Source organism: Stegostoma tigrinum, chromosome 20 (assembly GCF_030684315.1).
Source record: "Stegostoma tigrinum isolate sSteTig4 chromosome 20, sSteTig4.hap1, whole genome shotgun sequence".
NCBI classification, from domain to species: Eukaryota; Metazoa; Chordata; class Chondrichthyes; order Orectolobiformes; family Stegostomatidae; genus Stegostoma; species Stegostoma tigrinum.
Genome location: NC_081373.1, coordinates 48,595,100 through 48,613,882, shown reverse-complemented (window position 1 = coordinate 48,613,882; position 18,783 = coordinate 48,595,100). Strand labels below are relative to the sequence as shown.

Sequence of the window (18,783 nt, the reverse complement as noted above, 5' to 3'; positions counted from 1 at the left end):
GATAACATGACAAGGAATCAAACACATTGACATTCACAAAGAACAAACCAAAAGAGAAAACTTCAAAATCTTTCATTGTTAACTTAAATTGTCATGTAGCTAAATAAATGACAATTATCTTTTTTATTATTATCTTCGATCTCAAATCAAATAAACTCTTACCCAAAAGAAATTTAGAATTGCTCGTTAGAGGAACTTAACATTGCACAAATTAAATTACCTGCTAGAATATTTAGCTGGCGTTATGTAGTAATTAGAGTCAGAGAGGCATAGAGTCAGACAGCATGGAAACAGACCCTTCAGTCCAATTAGTCCATGCTGACCATATTCTCAAACTAAGCAGTCTCAACTGCCTGCATTTGGCCTCTATTCCTCCAAACCTTTCCTATTCATGAACTTATCCAAATGTCTTTTAAACATTGTAACTACCTGCATCCACTACTTCCTCTGGCAATTCATTCTACTCATGAACCACTCTATGTGTAAAAAGTGTGGGACTATTAGATAGACTCCACACTTGGATAAGGGATTCCCAAATGCCTTGAGATCTAATGGGTGAAATAACTTCACAGAGGCCAATATCCTATCACCAAGTCACTCACTCTCTTCAGTTAAAATAAAATGAACAGTCCTTGACTATTGTCCTGCCTCCTATAGTGTCAGCCACCAGATTGTCAGTGACACTGACACTCCTGATCTTATCCGCCTGCCCCAGCTCCCTGAATGGATCACATTAACAGCCCTAACCAGGGAACTCCTGTTCTGATGTACAGCTGGCTGACCTGGTTACAATCACGACAGTAGACTTTATATTTTGGCTCCAACTCTTCTACCCTGTTGGCAGAGCTCTTTAAGAAGCCATTAATTGGCCAATTAATGGCCTCAATTAACTGGCTCGAGAGTAGGTACACTGCCTGTACGAGGCTTAAAGTTTTGGCGATGTCGAGAGCATACAGCTGGGCATTGGGAATGGTGTTGATGGCTTTGTGCCTAGAAACGTGGGCAAATTAAAAGTCTACTCCTGGATGTGCTCGTTATTCGGTGCATGTACAGACTTCAAAAATTGATATCAGTTTTCAGTGAACTAATGACAGAAAATGTTCGCAGTTACACTATTATTACAACAGGAAAACCCAAGCCATTGACTTGAGCGGCTCTTATTGGTCATTGTGTAGAAAATGCAATGCCTGCTCCTGATCCTCGTTGTTGACCTTTTCCTGAATGTGGTTAGAGCCCTTTTTTCTCGCGGAGTTGTAGAGTATGCAGTAGCTAATCATCTTGAAGATCTTGATGGGATTGTAATGCGATGTGCTTCAAAGTAGTAATGGTATTCACAGTGATGATTTTTGTAGCTGTCTGAGCTTCATTTGTATCTGCCCTCTGGTGTTTCATAAGGCTGCTACAATGATATCATTTGCGAGAATGTAAGAGATGATGTTAGAGACAGGGAACCTTTTTTAAAATGTGCATTCAGCCTCATGGGGTGGTGCCACATCAATGATGACAGTTTAGAAACACAGTCTGGCTCAACTCTGTGCTTCCAAGAAGAAAAGGACATTGTCATCAGATATCATCAATCCCTCCCCTACTCGTGAAATGGGTAATATGTTAAAGTAGGCAAGAAGGCATTTGAGTAGGAGCAAAATAACTGCAGATGCTGAAAATCTGAAATTTCAACTGAAAGTGCTGGTGAACTCAGCAGGTCTGGCAGCATCTGAGAAGAAAATTAGATTCTGGTGTCTATTCTTTAGAATAGTTGTTTTAACCTTTGCTCAATGGGAATGAAGAGGAGGAAATTGAATTTACTGGTAATGCATGTATCACCTATTTCATACATAAAGTAATGTATTTGGCATGATTATCCAGATGTTCTGAAGGGACCTTGGAAGGAACCATTATAGTAAAGGTTGTGAATGGCACTCCTCGTTTCCAATTTCTTCCAAGTTGAACGAGTGCATAGCCATACAAGAGTCTGAAATTTGTCCCAATTGGGGCTGCTGTTGCATTTAAGATGCATGATGTTCTTAAAAACTTTGCACTGTGTTTTAAATCGCTCATGCACGGCAAAGTGAAATTACAGCGAATATTGACCTGCGTGTCTGTCACACTGAAGTTTTGGAAAAGATAATCAGATCCATCATTACAAGGCAGCACGGTGGCGAATTTTGTTGATCTACTTTAGCCCACAATGGCTATATAAAAGCTAGTGCTAATGCAATGTCAGGAGTGTAGACCGTATGTCCCAATGACTTGTGAATTGTATCAAATCATATGACCTTTTGTCTCCCCACAGTAGGCAAAGTACTGACCGTACTCAACCAGTTCACATTTGCAATGCTCAGAACATGGTGTGTGAGCTTTTCTCCTCCTTTGTGCATCAGGTTCTGGACAGGCTCCAGTGATTGGGTACCTCTGAGCAACCTGACTTTGAAGTCTGATAGGAAAAAGGGAGTGCATATCTGCATTATTTTCTTTACCTGATTTCAATCAGATAGGTCTGTTCCAATGTAAAATTGGAAGTTTGGTTCATAATGACTTAAATTAGATGTGATTCCACAGTTGGACAATGCTTACTGTACAATTTCAAATATGCGGGGAAGTACGCTCACAGCCAATTTAAGATTATCAGTTATACTTGCAATGTGCTTATGCTTGATAGAAGCTACATGTATTGATAGGCACTGACCTTCTGGCTGCAGGCAAAATTAGCATGCCCAGCCATTGTACTTTTTTGAACTAAACAGAAGTATGAGAGACAACAATTCTTTAGTGCATTCTCCATGGCAACACCTTGACCAATTGATCCCTTTGAAATGTAGCATTTTTGTGTCTGTTGTGATGAAATCTTTGAAAGACTGTCCCTTTTTTTCAGCAATAACAGCAGATGGAACAGTTTTTGTCTGGTGCTATTGAATTTCCCTGGTGTACTTTTTAGTTTTTTTTCTTTCATGATGTCTTCTGAGAGATGAGCAATGAAGGCATTCGTTGTGAATTTCAACTGAAAAGAACAAAAGCAAATGAATTTATACACTATAAAAGAGGGCCTGTCTGATTGTTGGAAAACAGCAACAGCAACAGCTGATTACATAGCACCTTTAACCTTTGTGACATGTCCCAAAGAGCCTTGTGGGTCCGGTATAATGAATTTTTTGAAAGAGGATAAAGTAATTAGCCTTGAACTTTCCTTTGAAATGGCTGCAAATCAACATGGGAGTTCAGAAACTTCACAGGCTTTGCCCTGAAGACCTCAGCTGAACTAGATTAGAAGTTTGTGCATTAGAGCATGGTAAATATAAGCAACTAGATCAGAAAAACTGTACAAGGTTTGAAAGGTGACTGATTTTTGAAACTCATGATGTTTTCTGTACCTTGCCACACCACAATTTTGTTTGAATGCACAGCTTAAACGTGCAAATATGATTGTTAAAAATTCTGAGCCTGTTTACAGATCTAAATGACCACAATAGATTTGTTAAAGGAAAGTTTGTAAATTTTAGAATGTCTGTTTTTGAAAATAGAAATTTTAAACCAATAGTATGAACCTTTTATGGCTATGAGTGACTTGCACTATAGAACATAGAACAATGCAGCGCAGAACAGGCCCTTCGGCCCTCAATGTTGCGCCGACCTGTGAACTAATCTAAGCCCCTTCCCCTACGCTATCCCATCATTACCCATATGCTTATCCAAGGACTGTTTAAATGCCCCTCATGTGGCTGAATTCACTACATTGGCAGGCAGGGCGTTCCATGCCCTTACCACTCTCTGAATAAAGAACCTACCTCTGACATCTGTCTTAAATCTATCACCCCTCAATTTGCAGCTATGCCCCCTTGTGCAAGTTGAAGTCATCATCCTCGGACAAAGACTCTCATTGTCCACCCTATCTAATCCTTTGATCATTTTGTATGTCTCTATTAAATCCCCTCTTAGCCTCCTTCTCTCCAATGAGAACAGACGCAAGTCCCTCAACCTTTCTTAATAGGGCCTGTGCTCCAGACCAGGCAACATCCTGGTAAATCTCCTCTGCACCTTTTCCAATGCTTCCACATCCTTCCTGTAATGGGCGACCAGAACTGCATGCACTATTCCAAATGAGGCCGCACTAGCGTTTTGTACAGTTGCAGCATGACTTCACGGCTCCGGAACTCATCCCTCTACCACTAAAACTTAACACACCGTAAGCCTTCTTAACAGCATTATCAACCTGGGTGGCAACTTTCAGGGATCTATGTACATGGACACCAAGATCCCTCTGCACATCCACACTACCAAGAATCTTTCTATTGACCCGGCATTCCGCCTTCCTATTATTCCTCCCAAAGTGAATCATGCCACATTTATCATGCTTTGAACTCCATTTGCCACCTTTCAGCCCAATTCTGCAGTTTATCCAAGTCTCCCTGCAACCTGCAACATTCTTCCACACTATCCACCACTCCACCGACTTTAGTGTCACCTGCAAACTTACTAACCCATCCACCTATGCCTGTGTCCAAGTCATTTATGAAAATGACAAACAGAAGTGGTCCCAAAACAGATCCTTGAGGCACACCACTAGTGACCTGACTCCAGGCTGAATATTTTCCATCAACCACCACTCGCTGCCTTCTTACAGAAAGCCAGTTTCTAATCCAAACTGCTAAATCTCCCTCAATCCCGTGCCTCTGTATTTTCTCCAATAGCCTACCATGTAGAACCTTATCAAAGGCTTTACTGAAGTCCATGTACACTACGTCAACTGCCCTTCCCTCATCCACATGCTTGGTCACCTTCTCAAAAAAACTCATTGAGGTTTGTGAGACATGACCTGCCCTTGACGAATCCATGCTGACTATCTCCAATCAAATTGTTGCTTGCTAGATAATTATAAATCCTATCTCTTGTAATCCTTTCCAAAACTTTTCCTACAACAGACGTAAGGCTCACAGGTCTGTAATTACCTGGGTTATCCCTACTGCCCTTCTTGAACAAGAGCACAACATTTGCTATCCTCCCGTCCTCTGGTACTAAACCTGTAGACAATGAGGACTCAAAGATCAAGGCTAAAGGCTCCGCCACCACCTCCTTAGCTTCCTAGACAATCCTCGGAAAAATCCCATCTGGGCCAGGGAATTTATCTGCCTTCATACCTTCTAGAATTGATAACACCTCCTCCTTACTAACCTTAATCCTTTCAATTCTAGTAGCCCATAACTCAGTCATCTCCTCTACAATATTTTCCATGGAGAGGCATGTGCATAATTGGGCAACATGTGCAGCAAACCCATTTTGACTTTGAGATCATATTACTCCATCCAAGTGACATAGTGAGTTTCTCACTAGACATCTGTGCAATGCCAATTGTTGGTAAGTATTGCTTACAAAGCACCCTTGTGAATGCTTAAACTCACTCCAATAATATTTATACTCCCATCTTCCCAAACTCTCTATATAAGGTAGACATTAGGAAAGCTTAATCAGGAAACCAGAAAAACAACATGGCAGCTTCAGCTTGCCCATTGCATTGAACAACTTCCGTGTTAGAAATGACCAAAATCTCGGGCCATTCTCCATGGGCATCAGCCACATGAACTTCATCTATGGACATTGGCATCTGATAGGTGCCAGCCTGTAAGCACCCTCCAATTCATTTACAGGTTGCTTCTGCACTTCAGTGTTACACTTTGTGCTGCACTGACAAACATTAATTTAATACTACAGGAAGGACACTGTGCACAGGGATATGTACCCAACTCAAGGACTCTAACAGGCTGCATCTTGGCCATTCATTTGTTGTCATGACACTCACTCACTTTGCGTACACTTGGATGCTTACAGTATCTGTGTCTTGTACTTTCCTTGCCTTGCCTTTTTGCTTTTTGTACCTAAGCCAGAGATCCTGGACTCATATAAATTTGGTCTTGCCTTGCTGCAAACTCAGGAAGCTTGATGTAGATATCATCAGGCCTCAGACAAGTCCACAGCCTGCCTACAAAGCGGGTCACTGATTGCATCCTGCCTGCTATGTCTGGGGCAATTATCAGGAACCAAGCAGAACTGTTCCAGATTGACAGTGTTTATCTCGCTACAATAGGCTTTTAAAGATGATGTGGGCGCAAGAGATGTCGGTGTTATTCTGGGATATTTGCTGTGTGGTGATTTGTTCTAAGAATAGCGTTTGATAAGGCTGTGTGCACATTGGACATGAGACACACCACAGGGCAGAGTAGGTTGTTAATGAGTCAGGTTTGCAAGATTCAGTGAGAGAGCTTGTTAGACCTCTCAGCAAGAAACCCTCCAAAAAACTCAATGCACCTCAGATTTTGCCAAAAAATATACAGAAGATTGACCCCAATATACTTTGTTGTGGGACATCTCAATTTTCCACAAGGATCAGGTTTTAGCAATTTCTTAACACAATTGTACTTCCAGTGTTTTTCCATTACCGTAACTCATTCTACTACTTAAGTTCCTTTATCTTTTGTTTGAATCTCTGCCTTTCCTCATCTCTTTCACCCTTTAAAAAAATCATCCCATAAATCAAGTTATTGACAACTTTTCTCACGCCTCAGGTTGACTCATCTACAGCCGGGTGTTCCTTTCCTTGTTTATGCATTCTTTTTGAAGGTGTATCTTAGGCCACTTTCAGGATTAAAAATTATACAAATGTAAATTGTTAATTCCCTGTTTCTTTTTATCTAAGAATTTTTCATTATTAAAAGTTGAGGTAAACTAAGATAAAACATTTGTTCCTTATGTAGCTAGTTAAAAGTACACTACAGATAAGGACAATTTACTGACACTTCACTACCTTCCGATCAATAATCTGAATCCGAATCACTAAATTACCTCAGTTTTGAATTGGCAGTTCCAGTTTCTGATATTGTTAGTATTTTATTGCTTAAGAACATTAGCTTTACATCTGAATTTGAAGCAGAAATAGAAATCCTACCTTGAGCTATTATCCTTTGGATATGAATGTATAAGAAATGTTAGGCAATCAGTGCAAAAACCGAGTCAATATTAATAGGATTTCATTGTTTTCAGTTCACACACTGCATTGAACAAATCTAATTTTCTTCTGGTGCCTTCTCAGAGATTGCAGTGTTGATTTTCTTTTGATTAAAGAAGACACATCTCATAACAAAATAGACCTTCGGTCTTTTTAAGCATTCTGAAAAGTAAAATTCGATCATGAGCAGATGCTTGGTAACAAATCATTTGAATATTGCTACAAGCAGTTCCTCTTTAAACAAGTCACAGACAACTCTGACCAGAATGTTTTGAATGAAGTTGCCCAGGTGTCCCGCAATACCAAACCAGTTAAATCAATATGAACACAAGCTGGTATCAAAGTAATGCTCACATATTGCTGAAGCTTTATGGGTGGCATTCGTCAGGACAAATGCAAGAAAACCCAGTTTCAAATGATCATAGCAATTTGCTCAACAGAAGAAAATGGGTACTGATTGGTTGCCAAAGTATTTTCATGGAAAAAGCATGGCTGAGCTCCCTAAGTTCCGATCAATCTTTTTTTTTAGAAAAAGGTCCTATTGCTTCCATAATCACTGAGAAGGAACTTTGTTGTCTTGTTCCTCTTTAAACAAGTTGCAGACAACTTCGACCAGAATGTTTTGAATGAAGTTTCCCAGGTGTCCTGCAATACCAAAGCAGTCAACTCAATATGAACACAAGCTGGTATCAAAGCAAAACATTTGCACTTTATTCGGAACAAAATTACAATAATTTTTAAGGCTAAAGATACCATCTGTAATCCTTTTTGGCTGCTTATGGTTACAATACTTCCCACATCTCTTGTAAATTTACAGAATCACTTTCTCTATGGCTCTGTCTCTGGGTCTGCAAAGCAGCTTTCTCCCTTTCTCACTTATGATGGCCAGCTGGTCTCTGCCTCTTGCCATGCCAGTCTCCTCAGAAGGCCTCAGACAATTCCAAGAGCTGTTCCAAGAGAATGGTCTGCAGGTGAACTCTGTTTATATGCCTTTTAGATGGTTTTCTGGAACTTCCTGTAGTTCTGACCAGCCGGGAAGATATGCTGAAGAGTTTGAAACAAGAGTCAATCATTTAGATGGCATGCTACTGTCAAGTTTCTTTGTCTAGCAGGACCCGGTGTCTTTCTGTCTGGGCTGCCCTTTGTTCAGTGGATAAGTTGTTTGGGGATGCCTGTGCAGACTAACTGTTGCCTTTTACATTAAGCTAATGTCACTAGCACCTGGCAGCTGGGTTTGCACTGTGTCAGGTGGGTTTTGCAATTTCAGAGTTTCACTTGGCCAACAGGCCCAGCATCCCTGGCTGTTCTGCTAACTTGGCAATCTGTGTTTTTGCAGCCTGGAAGCCGCTACATCATCATGTTGAGGTACCCTATCAATTACTTGCCTCAAGCTGCTTTTGGGTGCTTCGGTGAAACTGGAAGGCTTCTGAATGGCCCTTTCTCTTTGAGAGCCCTTTTGCCACTCTTAATTAGACAAGAATTTCACCTCTGTTCCAGTTAAGCTCCCACCCATCAGACTCCAGCCCCCACTGCTGAGATGGATTTCTGACTAGCATTCGCACTTGTCCTGTTTCTCGCCATATTCTCGCCTAACTTTGCCATCAGAGGTTTCCGGGCATGATGTATCCATCATAACCAACAAACTTACATGGTTGATCGAATCTCTTGGATTCGGAAGAAAAAATTGCAATCACAAAAGAATCCAACTGAATCCAATTCTAAAAAGCAGTGGCTCCTGCCTCAGTGGATCTGGCACAGACAGCAGTGTGATGGTGGAGGAGGGGTAGCGGGGTCGGGGGCGCGGTGGCGAATGTCGCTGGTGAGCTGACTCAGGTCTCATGGTGGAGTCAGTGGAGCAAAGGTTCTCTTTCAGTTGTATCTTTTTATCCTTTTTATTCATAAGCTATTGAAAAATGGTGCCGGTTTGTGGTGACAGTTGAAGCTTTTCGCTGTATTTAACTGCATTATTCACTGTAAAATGTAAGTGGCAATAAATCTTTCAGATCAAGTATGATTGGGATTTAATCCCTTCAGGGCTCCTGGAAATGGCTGCAAATGTGTTGGGCCCATCTTTATAGCAGTTAAATTCAAAGCCTACTCCACAACTTGGGCAAAGTGAGAAAATGTGGCCCCACTTTGACGTCTGACCTGGGCCCCTGACCAGACCACAGTAGTCCCTTTAGAAGCACGGATCTGATTATTAGGCCCTGATGTATCCCTGTTGTTCTGAGCCCTGATTTCAGCCAGAAGTGAATTTTATGACAGGATTGTATTTACTATCTTTTAGAGTAAAGCAGAAAAATGTTTTTGTTATCCAAGTGGCCTCCGATGCTATATATATCTAAAGATGTACTTGTTCAACCCCCGTGGCATATTATTTCTCCTCACTGTACACAAAGTTGCAGGTTTTTGATTTGTAGAAGGCTAGGTCTGTTTTCAAAGCCCTTCTGGCTGATGACACGGCTAAAGTGCTCGCTTCTAATGTAATTGCTTTCAATATCCCCATCCTGAATGCAAGTTAGCAATCTTGCAATTCTTGATTATATTGCAGCCTATTTAGCACCAATAATGACCTGTTTATTTTCAACATTTTAACTGTTGTCATTGTTTTAGGAGAATCAGGTAAAATTAAGTTTCTATGGCTTTGCTTACAAAGTGTAATATGCAATCTGTCGGTCTCTCTGGGAACTGGAGGTTGCAAAAAAGACATAGTGGACTATCATGGGAGTGCAAACTATATAATTTTCTGCTTATTTTACTGCAGGGAGTATGAATCATCAAAGTACTCCTGTCTGCTTTATAGTAAATTTGAAAAGAGCATTCATAATATGGCTGTCAATTTGCTGCATTCTCTGTGGCTGTTGAACACTTCTTTTAGTTGAAGATTTGCTTTTTCTATTTCAGATTTGTATAAGTTGAAGATTGAAGGATGATGGCTCCTTTGCCATGGTTCTTCACATGGTTGATTATGGGATTCGAAATAGTTACCTTGACAACACTAAGTATAGCCCAGGATCCTGAAGGTGAGATAACTTGATTATAAGTAGGAGAAATAATGTAACTTTAGAAATTAAAGATCTACATGATGCTATTAGTTTTAAGCATTTAAGTTTGTTTAGAATTAAATTTTGGAACATTATTTCCTTTCGTTAAACATTGAAATTTATTTGCTCTCCTTTTGATCAACTTGTAGTGTTTCAAAGTAAAACAACTCTCGTCTTTTCAAAAGATTTTACTCATCAGTTTTTATTCAGGCCCATTTCTTTTACACACATTCCTTTTGCTATAAATTTGCTCTGTTTTAACAATGAAATACATCTTGATGTAGATTGTTGTGTAAGCTGAACAGAAAGCATCCTGAAAAGTAGAACAGAGTCAAGGGGAGGTGAATTTAACTGTTACAATGATGTGACCATGCACCACAGAACAATAGTATCCATACAGTGTGGAAGCAGGACATTCGATCCATCAAGTCTGCAAAAACCCTCTGAAGAGGATCCCAACCAAACCCTATCCCTGTAACTCTGCATTTCCCATGGCTAATCCACCTAGTCAGCACTTCCTTGGACACCATGGGCAATTTAAGCATGGCCAATCCACCTAGCCTGCAAGTCTTTGGATTTTGGGAGGAAACTGGAGCAGCTGGAGGAAACCCACACAGACACAGGGAGAATGTGCAAACTCCACACAGACAGTTGCCCGAGGGTGGAATCAAACCCAGGTACCAGGTGCTGTGTGTCAAAAGCACCACACAGAGCGATGGCCAACCCCAGATGAAGAATTGTTAGTGATATCCCAGAACTCAAAGATTGGGGTAAAGGGATTTCCTAGCTCAGTTAGATAGGAAGGAAAGGTAATAGGTATAAACAGAGAGGGATTTTTTTCCCAAATGGAGTAGATCATCACACCAAATGTCCTTTTGTCAGGCATGAAATGCTTGAGAGGGAGGGAGGGAAAGCTTACGCTACAGTAGACTCACGGTCTATTGGCTTCCTTATTTAGTGCGGTCCCTAGCCTACCACTGATTGAATATGAGCAATGGAAGTAAGAGACCCTCAAGTGACCTTAAGAGCATGAATCGGTCTCTGAGCAGGAAGGTGGTCCTCAACCCTTCTAACCCCGGTTTTAATTGGAGAGGTGGGGCGAGGATGCATTGAAAAAGCAACAAGCTCTCCACCCAAGCTTTCCCCCATCCCCAGTCCTCAGCAGATGCAAAGCACTAAATTGTGGTCATGCTTTTCAAGGAAGTGACAAAACCGCAAAAATACATAATATTCAGAACGAATAGAATGGGTTCTGATTGCAGTTATCAACTTTGATTTCAATTGACAGAATTATTTAAATATTCACCAAAGTGGAACTAACATTAGTTATCATTCATTTAGATACTTTTTATTTGCACGTAAACTATTTTTCTATCTTCCTTTTGTGAATTCACTGTTGTGAACTAGTGATAATTAATGAAATTATTTTCCTAAGCGCACACACAAAGCCTTCGATGACAATTGCTCCTCATGCTATTAATATTTCATAAGCAGTGAAATATACTAAGTGCAGATAAGCATCTCTTACAGAGGGGGTCAATCAGTTCAACTGGCTAGACAGCTGGCTTGTGATGCAGACTGATGCCAACTGTTTGGTTTCAATTCCTTCTGAGGTTACCATGAAGAATTCTCCTTCTCAACATTTCCCCTCACCTGAAGAATAGTGACCATCAGACTAAACCATCACCAGTCGTCTCTCACTGTGGCCCGGTAGCACTATGGTGACTTTACCTTTGCATTTAACTACAGAAAGTTCCCTTTTAAGTGTTAAATACTAAGCTTCTATCAATTCCTCTGTGAGAGAAATGTTGTCCATTTGTTGGTTATTGTAATTTTTCCTTTTAGTGTTTTGAAATTGTGAGAAGGAATTTTTTTGAGAGTCTATGCCATTTCCACTTTTTCTTTCCCCCCATGATTTCTCCTTTGTGTTGTATATAAATCTAAGGTACCAGGCTATTTTGCTTTGCTTTAGGTCTGAATCAAGTTATATCATTCCTCTTGTGAACTCTAGACGTGATTAGCTCAAGTACATTTCAATTAATCTTACCACAGAGATTTTACTCACTCTGTTGCAGATTTTATTGCCATTGATATTACTTAACAGGCTGTGTAAGAGGTTTTGATATTTTCTTTCTAACATAGCTTTTAGGAAGATGTATGATTGGCACAATTGTCCTAAAAATAATTCTGAGTTGATTATCAGTACTAAGATTGTTACTTATTCTTCAACTGCAGTCCTCTGCTGGTTCTATGTTAGGTCAAGTTTGGAGCTTTTATTTTAAACTGATCCCAAAAATTTCACCATTCTAGAGCAAAAATAAATTTTAGTGGTTGTCCTGATCTTTGTATGACCCTAAAAGGCTGCAAACATCCGCACATTTCATGAAGCTGTGCATAAGCAATCGAATGGCTCATGAGATGATGAACTCAATTCTTTGAATTCTCAATCTCTTTAATTTCAAAAACATTGAAATGTAGTGTTCACACAGTTTAATACCACCTTGACCTTTGTTGTTTGACATGAAGATCCCTCTTTTCTCCAACAAGGAAGATTCAAGTGTTACTATTGGGCAAAATCATCTCAATGTGTCAAGAGTCTTATCAGTACGTTCGAAACCTTGGCTACCTCTTCACAACAAGTCACAAACTTGTTGGGCAGCGGCAAGGCAATTTCAAGCTTTCTCATGAATTAGCTCCCTCAGGTAGATTATCTACCTACCGAGCTTCACCACACTGTGTTTAATTCAGTGTCCTTCAAGCTCCACATTTGTCACCACTGGGACCACAAGCTTCTAAACTCCCCCAACACCCCACCGAGTACCAATTAATGTCCTTGCTTAAGTTCCAGATAATTGGAAGCTGTGTCTTCATTTGAAACCACAGTCAATATTTGAGGATATTGTGTGTAACCATTTATAGGGACAGCATGAAGGTATTAGTACTGCTGAGTGCCAATTTGTAAAGACTGCCTGGGACTTGATTCAGATGCCAACTACCTCACATTTATAGTATTTCACAGAGATCGCCAAGGTCATGCAATACACTTGATGAAGTAATTAATATACTGGCTAATTTATTCAGCACCTGCTTTGTCATCTGTTGGACCAAATGCATTTTTTTAGAATTAACAGTCTTCAAGGCAGGGAAAGAGCAGAAGGGGTTCGAAGGGTGAATTTCTGTAAAAAAATGACTTCTAGTCAAACAATGACTTGTGAAGTTCTTATGAGTGATAACATAATCTGTTGCGTGTGGAAGATGAAATTAAAGCAAAAATGAGGAAGATCATATTGAAGATTAATAATTCACTTTGTAGCTTAAATCCTATATATAAATCCAAAGCTCAAATGCTGCATAAAAACTCAAGATTTATATGAAGCTATCGCCATATAAATCTTGAGTTTTGATACAGTTCTAAAATTTTTGATTTAAGCTACAAATCAAACACCTCTGTGAGATGGGACATGCTGTTTATTTTTTCATGATTATATATTTCCTTTTACTTTTCAACTGCTGTGCTCTGTTGGAAGTTCAGAAAATGTAGCATACTTTGTTCTTTTTATGACCTCATTGCTGTCAGTTCATTAACATCTAATTGAACTCTGCATGCTGCTTTTTTTCTAGATGATTTCTTTGACGCTCATGGTACGTACATAGCTAAAATTTCTTCTGCTTTCATTCTCTCTGCATTATTATAGATTTAACCAGTTTATTTAATTTTTTAGAACTCTAAATAAAGCATAGGCAAGCATTCTAATTCTCAACTTGTTGATATTTAATGACTATAATCAATGTATGGTTTAATTTATTTTTTCCTAACACTGCCAGTTAATGCAGATGATAACAACTTGCATTTTCAAGCTTTGAAACCAAATCATTTCTAAACGTTTATCTAATACTTAAACATCATTGAAAAATTGATTAGCTAAAGGCATGTCAAATGAAATTGCATAATGTGTATAAAATTTCATTACTTCAAAGTAGAAAATTATACCTTTGAATATTTTTATAGTTTGAATAATAGTTTATTCTGTGAAGAAGAGTTTTGTTTTATCCATTTCTTTAAATATATGTGATAATTGCACTTCATAAAATTATGTTACTAAGGTCAGAGCTCCACCTGCTCTTTTTAATTTGGTTTTAAGTAAAAGAAACATATTTTTTGGGGACCTAAATAACCCTAGTTGTTATTAGAAATAGCATGAGTTAGTAGCTGCCTTCTCCAATCAACGTTCTGAACAACAGCGTTTTGAAACATTCATCAGGAATTGCCTGCTGGTCAGACCCATACATCCATGATGTTGTGCAATGACCATTTGTAACTGTGTATTTATGTGTGTACATCCAGGATTAAATCAACTGCTAGTTACTCTGGCTGTCCTGTATTGGATAAGGATCAGGCAATTCATAGAACTAGACAGATGCCTTCTTCTACCAATTCCACATTTTCTACAAGGAAGAGGGCTGCAGCAGTGGGCTTGTTTCATGTCAGGCACCCCGCTCCACCAAAATTGTACTGGATAGGAACAACAGGAAATATCTACATCAAATTCTCAATAACCCACTCCTCTGGTGTCAAGTCTGCTGCATCTACAAAACCTAATGGTTAATGAGGGCTTAAATTCCATGGGAATTTATGAGTATTGTTATGAACCTGGAAAATTAGAACACAGCTTACTGTTCAACAGTGATACAGTCACCTTACTACTCTGCTGTTTCCTTATATGTTGACTGAACTACGTTATGGGCTTAGGGTCCTGCAATACCTTTTTTTTGAATAAAATTCTCATCCTTGTTTTCAAATCCTTGCATGGCTTCAGTTTTCCTGTCTCTATAACCTCCTTTCTCCCTACAACCCTCTGAAATGTCAGCACTTCTCCAATTCGGGCATCCTGCTCGTCCTGATTTTTAATTATTCTACCATTGCTTAGATCATAAGACATAGGAGTGGAAGTAAGGCCATTCAGCCCATCGAGTCCACTCCAACATTTAATCATGGCTGATGGGCATTTTCAACTCCACTTCCCTGCACTCTCCCCATAACCCTTGATTCCTTGTGAGATCAAGATTTATCAATCTCCGCCTTGAAGACATTTAACGTCCTGGCCTCCACTGCGCTCCATGGCAATAAATTCCACAGGCCCACCGCTCTCTGGCTGAAGAAATGTCTCCTCATTTCCATTTTAAATTTACCCCCTCTAATTTTAAGGTTGTGCCCACCGGCCCTAGTCTCCCCATTATTGCTTAGGTCTTAAGCTTTTGAATTCCATTCCTAAACTTCTATATATCTATTTTTCTCCTTATTTTTCAAGACACTCTTTCAGGCCACATGTCCTAAAAATCTCCTGTATAGCTGTGTGTCAAAATCTGTTTGATAATATTTCTGTGCAGTGTCTTGAATTACTCTTTTATGTCAATGCTGTTGTAAAAATGGAATTTACTGTTGTTATTCTTGAATAGGTTGGCAAGTTTCTGAATATTTTTTGAATCAGATTCTAAGATTATTTAGAAGTTCTAGAGATAGACTTTTAATAGTGGTCAGAGTTTGTTTGCGTCTTTAGATAACTCAAAAATTGATTTAGGTATAAAGCACTCCTTTTAAAATTCAGGCTGACTGATCTTTTTTCCTCTATTACATCTGTAAGTAAACATTTTATTTTCTTTCCTACAATTGATATTGAGCTAACTGATCCATGTTTCTTTGGCTTTGATCGACCCTCGTTCTTTGAAGATGCGCCTCTTACTGGGTACTTTGGCAGGATAACTGTTGGGGTGGAATGAGGGAATGGAGAATAAGGGCGTTTGGAAAGATGATGTTGGGTGACGTTGCATAGCAAATGAAACAGTAGATAAGGGTAATGCAGTGGATGAACTTTACATGGCCTTCCAAATGGCCTTTGATAAATCGCTGTGTGGTAGATTAAAAATAAGATCAAAGCAAAATTAAGGTAAATAACAACTTCTAGAAAAGTGAGAATATAAATAGGTAGAGGTTTGAAGGTATCTAGGACACAGATTCACAAATCATTAAAACTAGCGAAGCAGGTTAACAATGCCATGAAAACTAAAATAATGTTCTGGGATAAATTTCTGGAGTAACAGAATTGAATGACAGAGAAGGCGTGCTAAATATAGAAAAGGTTGCAGTTGCCAAATTTCAAAAAGGACAGAGAAGCACTGGAGAAATAAAATGCGATCTGCAAGGAGAATATCTTTTATATCCTGTCAGTCTATCAGGAAAGTTGGGACTTGCTTCGACAGTCTTCTCTGGAAAAAAGAACCATTAGTATTCAATTTCTAAGATAGAAATATAGGGTGGTTTCACGTAAGGGTCTGACGACATAGGCCATGATAACAGACAGCCAGTCCCAAACCCAAAATGTTGACTTTTCTGCACCTCTGAAGTTGTCTGACTCGCTGCGCTCCTCCAGCTCCACATTTTATCAACTCTGACTTCCAGCATCTGCAGTCCTTGCTATCTTCTAGGTTTTGCGAAATCCTGACATTGAAATCAGAGCAGCTGTCAGCTGACTTCAGCTCACTGCCAGCTGTGAGGAGTCTCCATGTTCATCAGCAACAAACAGCATTTTGGGACACGATCCATGGTTGCTAGTGGAGCACACCTTTCTGTGGACATTGGCATCCCCTCACAGCCATCGTGGCACTTCACCAATATATTTTCAGGCTACTTAGGAGGCATATATTTGTATTGCAGGCACACTAGCAACTAACAGTGAAAAGCTATAATAGGGACACTTTGCTCACAATGACAGACCATCAGCTCACAAATTGGACGAAGCTGGATCTCGGGGACACCTTGTTTTCTTAGTGTTTGCTCTTCCAAAATAGCAATGGCCTAGTGGTATTATCGCTGGACTGTTAATCCAGAGACCCAGGTAATATTCTGGGGACCTGGGTTTGAATCCTACCATGGCAGATGGTGGAATTTGAATTCAATAAATATCTGGAACTAGGAGCCTAATAATGACCACAAAACCGTCATCAATTGTCGGAAAAACCTGTCTAGCTCACTAATACTCTTTAGAGAAGGAAACTGCCATTCTTATTTGGTCTGGTGTAAATGTGACCCTAGACCCACAGCAATGTGGCATACTCTTAACTGCCCTCCGGGCAATTAGGCTTAGGAAATAAATGCTGACCTAGCCAGCAGTGCTGTCATTCCATGAATGAATAAAAACAAACACCTATCTGTGTCATTTTCTGAAGTAGGGTCTAGGCCCGAAATGTCAGCTTTCCTCCTCCTCTGATGCTGCTTGGCTAGCTGCATTCATCCAGCTCTACACCTTGTTACCTCACCTATCTATGCCCTGTACCTACACCTTGCAGTATTGTGCCTTATCTTTCATTTGTTTGCTTTCCATGCCCAGTTTGTGCTTTTGTGCTTCTGCAGAGCCAAGTGCTACCAATAATGTGATCCATCCCTGCTGAACTTGATGATGTTGAAGGGGAAAATACATGAAGCAACATTTCTTTGCACATATGTAAGTGTAAATCTTCTTGCGCATCAAAGGTGATGCTAGCCAAGTTATTAATGTTGTTTCAGTGATGCAACAGTTAACGGCAATAACTGAAAAGGAGGTGAATACTGACCAAAAGTGTCCCATCATTTTGTGGAGCACCCAAGGGTGCTTTGCTGTAACAAGAGTCATTTAAGTCTGAAGATGGACTATAATGAATCAATGGAAAGTGGAATGGTTCAAGCGGGTCAGGGATGGAAGTAGGCGTTCTGTCTTTGATGCAATATGTTGTTCACTAAACTGATCTGTGCCTTGATGAAGTTGATACATATTCCCGAAATCAGGACCATGGTGGTACAGTCATTGTGGTTCTACAGGTTTGAGTGATCTGGGGGGGACCTCCAGTTTAGTCTGGACAGAGTGTGTCGCACCATCTTTGCATGTTGTATTCTGCAACGGTGATGCAATAGGTGCTGAGGAGATGAATGAATAGGAAGAATTGTCTCAGCGAAAATAATGACAATTGCTGGCGATCACAGCAAAGTCAGACAGCATCCATGAAGAGACAATAAACTAATGTTTAAAAATCTAAATGACCCTTCATCAGAGCTGAAGTGTGAAGTGGGACAGAATTCATGCTATAGTTGGGGAGAGAGTAAGGTACGGGTGTGGGGGTGGTGGGTGTAGAATGCAGGTGAAGAAATGGTGTTAATTCAGATTAAGTGATCAGAATGTGAGAATGGTAAAACAATGGTGTATCTAACTGCCAGACTGGAAAGAGAGCACAGACCCACTGGGATGGGGGGAGGGGAGAGGGGACATGGTGACAGAGAATGCAACAAGTAAAGCTAAAAGAAAGGGAGGAATTGGCAGTTGGTTCACAGTTTGAAGCTGTTGAACTCAATAGTAAGTCTAAAAGGCTGTAAAGTACCTCGTCTGAAAATCAGATGTTGTTCCTCCAGTTTGCACTATGATCCACTGGAGCACTGCAACATGCTGAGGACAGAAATGTTGGCATGCAAACAGGACACTGTTAAAATGATCAGCTATGGGAAGTCTGGGGTTGTGTTTGTACGTAGACCGGAGGTGTTCTGCAGAATGGTCACCTAGTCTGCATTTGGTTTCTCCAATGTAGAGTAGGCCACATTGGGTGCAGTGAATACAGTACACAAGATTGAAGGAGGTACAGGTGAAATGCGGCTTCACCTGGAAAGACTGTTTAAGCCCTTGGATGGTGAGCAGGCAGGAGATATTGCACCTTCTGCGATTA

General features: G+C 40.0%; 1 protein-coding gene across 1 annotated transcript in view; it reads left to right on the top strand.

Moving 5' to 3' along the window:
• Nucleotides 1–18,783, top strand: part of pcdh15b (protocadherin-related 15b) — a 799,002-nt gene that overhangs the window by 81,066 nt on the left and 699,153 nt on the right. The window contains exons 2-3 of the mRNA XM_059653150.1: nucleotides 9,899–10,017; nucleotides 13,660–13,680. Of these exons, the coding sequence (XP_059509133.1) occupies nucleotides 9,924–10,017; nucleotides 13,660–13,680 (115 nt within the window). The 5' untranslated portion in view covers nucleotides 9,899–9,923. The remainder of the gene's footprint in view (nucleotides 1–9,898; nucleotides 10,018–13,659; nucleotides 13,681–18,783) is intronic.